Source organism: Ursus maritimus, unplaced genomic scaffold (genome assembly GCF_017311325.1).
Source record: "Ursus maritimus isolate PB19 unplaced genomic scaffold, ASM1731132v1 scaffold_14, whole genome shotgun sequence".
NCBI lineage: Eukaryota > Metazoa > Chordata > Mammalia > Carnivora > Ursidae > Ursus > Ursus maritimus.
Genome location: NW_024423786.1, coordinates 49818613 through 49827834, shown reverse-complemented (window position 1 = coordinate 49827834; position 9222 = coordinate 49818613). Strand labels below are relative to the sequence as shown.

The 9222-nt window shown below is 54.9% G+C and overlaps 1 protein-coding gene across 4 annotated transcripts in view; it reads left to right on the top strand.

The window, feature by feature from the left end:
• SLC44A2 (solute carrier family 44 member 2) overlaps positions 1 to 9222 on the top strand; it is a 29586-nt gene that overhangs the window by 15376 nt on the left and 4988 nt on the right. For all 4 annotated transcript variants that reach the window (XM_040629341.1, XM_040629339.1, XM_040629340.1 and 1 more), the window contains exons 3-20: positions 1472 to 1545; positions 1668 to 1752; positions 2309 to 2393; positions 2583 to 2693; positions 2768 to 2828; positions 2917 to 3040; positions 3137 to 3220; positions 3301 to 3413; positions 5763 to 5894; positions 5989 to 6088; positions 6174 to 6266; positions 6441 to 6525; positions 7110 to 7372; positions 7465 to 7559; positions 8248 to 8351; positions 8453 to 8526; positions 8615 to 8685; positions 8861 to 8949. In XM_040629341.1, coding sequence (XP_040485275.1) covers positions 1472 to 1545; positions 1668 to 1752; positions 2309 to 2393; positions 2583 to 2693; positions 2768 to 2828; positions 2917 to 3040; positions 3137 to 3220; positions 3301 to 3413; positions 5763 to 5894; positions 5989 to 6088; positions 6174 to 6266; positions 6441 to 6525; positions 7110 to 7372; positions 7465 to 7559; positions 8248 to 8351; positions 8453 to 8526; positions 8615 to 8685; positions 8861 to 8949 — 1843 coding nt within the window. The remainder of the gene's footprint in view (positions 1 to 1471; positions 1546 to 1667; positions 1753 to 2308; positions 2394 to 2582; positions 2694 to 2767; positions 2829 to 2916; positions 3041 to 3136; positions 3221 to 3300; positions 3414 to 5762; positions 5895 to 5988; positions 6089 to 6173; positions 6267 to 6440; positions 6526 to 7109; positions 7373 to 7464; positions 7560 to 8247; positions 8352 to 8452; positions 8527 to 8614; positions 8686 to 8860; positions 8950 to 9222) is intronic.

Here is a 9222-nt window from a genome sequence, read left to right as displayed (position 1 = left end):
GGGGGGGGGGGGGGGGGGGGGGGGGTGTCTCTGCTAGCACTACCTCCACCCATTTCTTTACCCCCCCAACCACCACGTCTGCCCTGCAACAAACTGGTGATCAATATTTGCTACTTGACAATTGAAAAACTAATTTCCTTAATATACAAAGAGTCTTTTTAAAAAAGATATTGATTGATTGACTGATTTGAGATAGAGTGAGAGAGCAGGAGTGGAGGGCAGAGGGAGAGGGAGAAGCAGGTTCTCTGCTGAGCAAGGAGCTGAGCCAGGACTGGGGGCTTGAACCCAGGACCCGGAGATCATGACCTGAGCCAAAGGCAGACGCTTAACCATCTGAGCCACCCAGGCGCCCCCAAAGAGTCTTTACAAACGAATTTTTAAACTCAGGCAAAAGACTGGAAGAGATAATTTCTAGAACAAGAAATACTGTAGACAGTGAAGCTATGGGGAAGTGTGCAAATTGACCGACTGGTGAAGGAATGAGATTTAAAACAATAACCAAATAGAATTTCCCCATCACAGAATAGCAAAGATTAGAAAGATTGGCACATATGCTGCTCTGAATCTAAGTGGCTCAGTGTATTTTGGAGGGAATTTGGAAATACGAAATTTTTAAAAAAGATTTTACTTATTTATTTGAGAGAGAGAACACTCACGCCGGTGAGCATGCCTGTGGGCAGAGGGCAAGGGAGACAGAGTGTCCCAAGCAAACTCTGTGCTGAGCCTGTAGCCAACTTGGGGCTCAATCCCATGATCCTGAGACCGTGACCTGAGCTGAAACCAAGAGCCCAATATTTAACCAACAGAGCCACCCAGGTGCCCCAAAATATGAATTTTTTTAAAACAGATTTTATTTACTTAATTGACAGAGAGAGCACAAGTAGACAGAGCAGTAGACAGAGGGAGAGGGAGAAGCAGACTCCCCACTGAGCAGAGAGCCCAATTCGGGGCTCCATTCCAGGACCCTCGGATCATGACCCGAGCTGAAGCCTACTTCTCTCTCTCCCTCTGCCTCTCCCCCAGCTTGTGCTCTCTCTCTCACTCTCTCTCAAGTAAATAAATAAAATCTCTAAAAAAATAGTTTAAAATTTAAAAACCATTGATCCCCTATTGCTATTAAAGGTGGGGGGAAGTGGGCTCTCTCAGTCAACGGAGAGCTGAACATTGTGGCCAACTGCTTCAAGAATAGTGTAGTGGTAGGTGACAAAATGTAAGGGGCGCCTGGCTGGCTCAGCCCGTAGAGCATGTGACCCCTGATCTCAGGGTTGTGAGTTCCAGCCCGGTGCTGGGCATGGCGCTTGCTTTTTAAGAAAAAAACTAAAATGTATGTGCTCTTTGGTACAGCATTCACACCACTAAGGAACATGTGTCCAAGTGACACATGAATGTGGGTGTGTGTGCAGGGCAGGATGGGGTCCGTGATAAACTGGGCCCCAAGGCTCCCACCCTGATGCTGTTCTCTGTTCCCCAGGGGCTGCACAGACATCATTTGCTGTGTGTTCCTCCTCCTGGCCATTGTGGGCTACGTGGCTGTAGGCATCATAGGTGAGTGGAGGAGGGCACAGGATTGGGGATCCAAGGTGGGAGGATAAGCCACAGCCCTAGGGCCGAAATGGGGTTGGTGCTGAGGAATGGCCGTACCTCAGTATCCCTGGATCCCTCCACAGCCTGGACCCATGGGGACCCTCGAAAGGTGATCTACCCCACTGATAGCCGAGGCGAGTTCTGCGGGCAGAAGGGCACAAAAAATGCGTGAGTCTGGCTCTTTGGGGCCTGGTGGGACTGGAGAGGTGTGGGCAGGACGGCTTCATGAGCACTGGGGAGAAGGTTCTAGGCTTCGCTCACCTCCATCCCTCCATTATTTAGTCAACAAGTATTTGTAAAGCTCCCGGCCATCCCCAGCCGCTGTTCTAGGCCTTGAGGACACTGCACTGAAGGAGACATTAAGAGTCTTGTCCTCTGGTAGCTCACAGTTTAGGGGAGGGACAGAGAGGAGACAGTCCTGGATCTGATGTCAGGCGGGGTGAGCTAAACAGGTGAGCTAAAAGCGAGTTCAGTCCAGGCTGTGCCACTCCCTGGCTGTGTGAGCTAGGACAAGTGTCCCAACCTCTCTGGGCCGTATTTTCCTCATCTCTGAAATGGGGCTCAGCACAGTCCCACCCTCATGAGGCTGTTGGGATGGTTAGATGAGCCACCAGGCAGAGCTGGAATCGCTCGGGGTTGCTGCTACCGTCGTTGCTTGCATAGATGCCACACGTAGGGACGTTGAGAAATCTTGACAGTTTTCATCTCCCTTCCCCAACCCCAGGAACAAACCCTACCTGTTCTATTTCAACATTGTGAAGTGTGCCAGCCCTCTGGTCCTGCTGGAATTCCAGTGTCCCACCCCCCAGGTAATTCGGCCGCTCTCCTATCTCCTTTGCTACCCCTGCTTTCCATCACCGGGTCCTTTTCTCCCTCTAGGGACAGCTCCTCTCTCAGCCCTTTCTTTTCCCTGGTGCATGGGAGATGGGGCCTCTGTCCTGTGTGGGGACTGGGTGTCTGTCTTGATCCCACCCAACCCCTGCCTCCTGCCCCCCAAGATCTGCGTGGAGAAATGCCCCGACCGTTACCTCACCTACCTGAACGCTCACAGATCACAGGACTTTGAGTACTACAAGCAGTTCTGTGTGCCTGGCTTCCAGACCAACAAGGTGAGGGGAGCCTAGGGAGGGGGCAGGTGGAGGGTGCTGGGCTGGGGCGTGAAACCCTCTCCTTCTCTTGCTAGGGTGTGGCTGAAGTGCTTCGGGATGGCGACTGCCCTGCTGTCCTCATCCCCAGCAAACCCCGTGAGTCTGGGGTTCCGGAAACGGGGGGTGGGGGGTGGAGAGGTTTTAGGGGCTCAGCCTGACTGGTCTCATTCCCTGCTCCCCGCAGTGGCCCGGCGATGCTTTCCAGCCATCCACGCCCACAAGGGGGTCCTCATGGTGGGCAACGAGACGACCTATGAGGATGGGCACGGCTCTCGAAAGAACATCACAGAGCTGGTGGAGGGCGCCAAGTGAGGACCCCGGCCCGCCCCATCGGGGGTCCTACTTTCCGGGGCGGGCCCGGTCAGGGAGGGGCTCCGACACGAGCCTTGTGTGCCTGTCCCCAGGAAGGCCAATGGGGTTCTGGAGGCGCGGCAGCTGGCCATGCGGATTTTTGAAGATTACACGGTCTCCTGGTACTGGATAGTCATGTAAGTGGGGAGCCCCCAGTCTGTGTAGCCCAGGGCTGGCGACAGGATGCCGTCTGCTCATGCCCCCGTTTTGTCCCCAGTGGCCTGGTCATCGCCATGCTGTTGAGCCTTCTCTTCATTGTCCTGCTGCGCTTCCTGGCCGGCGTCATGGTCTGGGTGATGGTCACCATGCTGATTCTGGTGCTGGGCTATGGTACGCCCCCCCCCCCAAGTCTGCAAAACGCCTCTGCTCTCTGACCTGACAGTAGCCATCAGGAATCTTGTCCTAAGCCATCTCTCTTTCATCTGGCCTATTTGCGAAGATGTTCATCTCAGCATTGTTTATGGGAGTAGCACTTGGAAACGACTCTGGTGTTTATCGATGGGGTGTGAGTTAAATCACAGCCTTCCAGGTGGGACCTGGATCTGGATTTTATCTACATCAGACAGCATTCTCAAGTAGACTGCCTAGCGCAGGGGTTAAAGATGTCTGCTCTGGCACCGGACGGCTGGGGGTTAAATGCCGACTCTGCCAGTTCCTTCCTCTGTGACCTTGGGCAAGTGACTCAACGTCCCCGTGCCTCAATTTCTTCCTCTATAAAGTGGGGATAATAAGTATTTACTGGTTAGGAGGCTTAATGAGAAAAAGTGTATAGACGAGATGGGGGGAGGGCCCTGTAGCTCTCAGGCCTGGGAAACCCAGAGGCAATGCACAAAACCCAGTGCTTCGCGTTCTGATTCTTCAGATAAACATTCCAGGGGGAGAGATGTCTTACAGGCAGCCTGGTGTGAGGACATAGATATTAAAATATTCATGCTAGTGGCGGTTTCTAGCTGGGTGCTGGCATTTTAGGCAAATGGTTTTGTTTGTTTTTAAGATTTTATTTTATTTTTTAAGATTTTATTTGAGAGAGAGAGAGTGAGAGAGAAAGAGAGAACATGAGCTGAGGTAGGGGGCGCAGAGGGAGGGAGAAGCAGATTCCATACTGAGCAGGGAGCCCGACGTGGGTCTCAATCCCAGGACCCCAGGGACCTGAGCCGAAGGCAGACACTTAACTGACTGAACAACCCAGGCGGTCCTAAGATTCTATTTTTAAGTCCTCTCTACACCCAGCGTGGGGCTCGAACTCACGACCCTCAGATCAAGAGTTGCATGCTGTACCGACTGAGCCTGCCAGGTGCCCCTGTTTTGTTTTTTTTTTTTTTTACTTAAATTTTTACTTAAAATTACAATTTTATTCTACAAAGAGCTAAGAGGAATATTGAAAATCCCTAATGCCACCCCACTGAATCTTAATACCCACATCCTCCGTCCCCAGCCACAGATCATTGTTACTGGGTGGCAGGGAAAACCTCAGGTCACATAGCATCCTGGCAGCCCATTCAGCCGCTCATTTATGCATGTGTGCATCAAGCCTGGATCGGCGCCTGTGTGCCCAAGCAGTTTTCTAGGTCCCAGGGGTGTGGGGAAGATGGACAAGAAATAATAAACCAGGGGGCGCCTGGCCGGCTAAGTCAGGGGAGCCTGCGACTCTTGATCTCTGGGTCGTGAGTTCAAGCCCCATGTTGGGTGTACGGATTACGTAAAATCTTAAGAAATAGAAATAATAGGGGGCGCCTGGGTGGCGCAGTCGTTAAGTGTCTGCCTTCGGCTCGGGGCATGATCCCGGCGATCTGGGATCGAGCCCCACATCAGGCTCCTCTGCTATGAGCCTGCTTCTTCCTCTCCCACTCCCCCTGCTTGTGTTCCCTCTCTCGCTGGCTGTCTCTGTCCTGTCGAATAAATAAATAAAATCTTTAAAAAAAAAAAAAAAGAAATAGAAATAATAAACCAGAAAACCCTCTAGAAGTTCCAAGCAGAGAGAAGGGATAAGAGGTTGAGTGTGAGGGGCTGTGATTCCAAACGGGAGAAGTGAATTGGGAAGGTCTCATTAGAAGGTGACCTTTGAGGGATGCCTGGTTGGCTCAGTCAGGTAAGCGTTTACCTTCAGCTCGGTTTGTGATCCCTGGGGTCCTGGGATTGAGGCTCGTACGGGGCTCCCTGCTCAGTGGGGAGCCTGCTTCTCTCTCTGCCTCTGCCTGCCGCTCCTCCCTGCTTGTGCTCTTTCTCTGACAAATAAATAAATAAAATCTTAAAAAAAAAAAAAAAAAGAATGTGACATTTGAGTAGAGACAGGAAGGTGTGAGAAATCCAGTACTAAGCAGCCGGGACAGCAAGTACAAAGGCTCAGAGGTGGGGCACCTGGGTGGCTCATTTGGTTAAGCATCTGACTCTTGATTTTCTCTCAGGTCATGATCTCAGGGTCCTGGGATCAAGCCCCGAATCGGGCTCTGTGCTCAGTGGGAAGTCTGTTTGGGATTCTCTCTCTCCCTCTTTCTCTCCCCCTGCTCTCTCTCTGTCACACAAATAATAAATAAATCAATCTCTACAAAGCCTCGGAGGCAGGAGCAAGCGACGGCAGCCGTTATCAGCTCTGTTCTTGCTTCTGCTACACGGGGTGCTCCCACCTGCTTTGCAGCGTTGGGGGGGCGTCCGCTGGGCTGAGGTTGGCCCCCTCTGCAGGCATATTTCACTGCTACATGGAGTACATGCGGCTGCGGGGCGAGGCGGGCTCCGACATCTCCCTGGTGGACCTTGGCTTCCAGACAGACCTCCGCGTGTATCTGCACTTGCGGCAGACATGGATGGCCTTCAGTGAGTCCCAGCCCCCCCCATCTTGCCCCCGGTGAGGCCTGGGAGGGAGTGGGGACGGGCGGCTGGCAGACTCGGCCCGCTCTGCCGCCCACAGTGATCATTCTGAGCATCCTCGAGGCCGTTATCATCCTGCTGCTCATCTTTCTGCGGAAGAGAATTCTCATCGCCATTGCGCTCATCAAAGAAGCCAGCAGGTGGGTGCCAGGGTGGCCCGGGGCTGGCCCGGGGCGGTCCCAGGGCTGCTCAGGCCCTGATGCCTGTGTCTCTGCTCTTCCCCAGGGCTGTGGGATACGTGATGTGCTCCCTGCTGTACCCACTGGTCACCTTCTTCCTGCTGTGCCTTTGCATTGCCTACTGGGCTAGCACTGCTGTGTATCCAGCCTCAGACCCGGATCCCTGGCCCCGGGGGTGGACAAGGGCCAGACTGCCCTGGGAGTGACCTGCAACATGGGGGGCAGGGCCAGAACCCGGTGGGGGAATGGATCCTTTCTCACCAGCCACCGGGGTCCCTAATCCCAAACCTCAGCTTCCTTAACGGACCTCCAGCTTCCTGTCCACTTCCAACGAAGCCGTCTATAAGATCTTTGACGATGGCACCTGCCAGTTTGCTGGGAAAACCTGCAACCCTGAGGTGGGGGTCAGCTGTTTCCCTGGCAGTCCACAGACTATCTGAAATCTCTCATCCCCACTTGAGGATCTTTCAGCAAACATTCGGTGCCTGCTGTGTGCCTGGTGCTGTATGTGGGAAGCACCGAGGGGAAGAGATCCCATTTGGCAGCCCGCAGCCCACCCTGAATACTGAACCACCCACCTTTCTCCCCTTGACTTCATTTCCTGCCCCATACCCCTCTCTTAACCCAGTGATGGCCAGGTCTTACTTCTAGAACCCCTTTCTGGCCTTTCACAGGCCCCTCTCCTAACCCCTGTGGTCCTCGTACTGATCTATCTCTGCCACTCTTTTCCTGTCCACGTGGCCACTCTCCTGACGCATGACCCCACCCTGATCCCCAGGATAGCTTATTCTGTCTCACCCCCATGGAGTCAACGGTCCTGTCTTTAGGAGCCCCTATACAGAACCCCCAGTCCCTCGACTTACCTCTGATTCCCATGACTCCTGTCCCACCCCATGGTCTGTCTGACCCAGACCTGATGCCCAGAGCCCACTCTGAACCCTCGGCCCCTATGTCGTGACCTGGCTCTGCACCCCTCCCACAGACCTTCGCCTCCTCCAATGAATCCCGCCTGTGTCCTGGTGCCCACTGCCAGTTCGCCTTCTACGGGGGTGAGTCGGGCTACCACCGGGCCCTGCTAGGCCTGCAGATCTTCAACGCCTTCATGTTCTTCTGGCTGGCCAACTTCGTGCTGGCCCTGGGCCAGGTCACGCTAGCTGGGGCCTTCGCCTCCTACTACTGGGCCCTGCACAAGCCAGATGACCTGCCTGCTTTCCCACTCTTCTCTGCCTTCGGTCGGGCGCTCAGGTGGGCCTCCGGGTGGGCTGGGGGTGGGGGGTGGGGGCGAGATGGGGTGGAGGAGCCTTGGTGCGGCCACTGACCCCCCTCTTGGCCCTCAGGTACCACACAGGCTCCCTGGCGTTTGGCGCCCTCATTCTGGCCATTGTGCAGATCATCCGAGTGATGCTCGAGTACTTGGATCAGCGCCTGAAAGGTGCGGCCCGCCGGTGGCTGGCTTTGGCTGGTGGGGTCCGGGCTGAGGGCAGATCTGGAATTGGTTTATTGGCGGGTGAGGGGGGTGTTAAGGCCATGGGACTGTGGTTTCTACTTGGGGTGAGGAGGGCGGAGGTGGGGAGTTTGAGCGATTAGTTCCTGAGGTGGAGGAATGGCTGAGGGAGCCCACTGGGTGGAGTTCTTACTTTTGGGGGGTGGGGGGGGTGGGAACCAAGAGGCCGGGGCCACCGGGGCCCCCGTTGGTTCCTGAAGAGGCTAAGATCTGTCTGTGCAGATAAGGGCGGGGCTGAGGCGTGTTTCATTTTGGCAGCGGTGGGGCTGGGATTGGGTGGAGCCAAGGAGGCGGCGAGGATTGGCTTCTGCTTGGGAGGCGGGGCCAGGGCAGTAGTGTGGGCTGTGATTGGTTCCTGCCTGGAGGCTGGGTTGAAAGGCTTCATGATAGGGCCCTTCCTGGGGGTCTGGGCTGAGAGTCCTGGGCCCGGTTGGTTCCTACTTGGGTGAGGGGCAGGACCCCGGGGGTTCTGGATCAAGTTCCTCCCCCTGTCTCTTTGGGTAGGCGGGTTCGGGGAATGCTGGACTGTGTGCGTGTAATGAAGAGGGTGGGGTGGGGGGGGGTGTCCCTACCGGGGAGTCTCCCCTCACCTCTGCATCCCTCCTTTCTCTCTTAGCTGCCGAGAACAAGTTTGCCAAGTTCCTCATGACCTGTCTCAAATGCTGCTTCTGGTGCCTGGAGAAGTTCATCAGATTCCTCAACAGGAATGCCTACATCATGGTGAGGAGGCCTGGGACCCAGAACCAGCCCACCATCTCCTGCTGGGTACGAGGAACCGTCATTCCCAGCCAGTGGGCCTGACCCCCCCTTCCTCCCTCCAGATTGCCATCTACGGCACCAACTTCTGCACCTCAGCCAGGAATGCCTTCTTCCTGCTCATGAGAAACATCATCAGGTCAGGGAAAGCACGGCCCTCGGGCTGCCTCCCTCCTCCCCCAGTCCCTGAGCCCGTCTTCATGCCTGCTCCTCACTGTCCCCTGCAGAGTGGCCGTCCTAGACAAAGTTACCGACTTCCTTTTCCTGTTGGGCAAGCTTCTGATCGTGGGTAGCGTGGGTGAGTGCCGCTGGCCAGCCCGTGGGGCTGTGGGAGCCACTGGGGTGACTTGTGAAGTGCTGTTGGGCCCCCACATCTTCTTCGTGACGGGTGCCATGTTCTCTGAGGTCTTATTGGGGGGGGCACTTCCTTTAGCCAGAACCCTCATCCATCTTGGTTTCCTCCTTCTCCTTAGGGATCCTGGCTTTCTTTTTCTTCACCCACCGGATCAGGATTGTGCAGGACACAGCACCACCCCTCAATTATTACTGGGTCCCTATACTGGTATGGACCTTTGGGGATGGGGTGGGGGTCCAGGGAGAAGGAGGTACTGGGGTCTCCTGGTCTCTTTTTACTAGACAGATGTGGATGGAGGTCAGAGGTGGGGGATTGATGATTTATTCAGTTAGCAAACATGTAGTAAGCATTTACTGTGTAGCAGGCCCCCGGGGGGGTTGGGGCGGTAGAGGAAGGGCTTCCCTCCAGAGGACCTTACCTTTCAGAGGCAAATAGATCTCGAATAATGATGCAGATGGATGTGTGATTACAAACTGATCC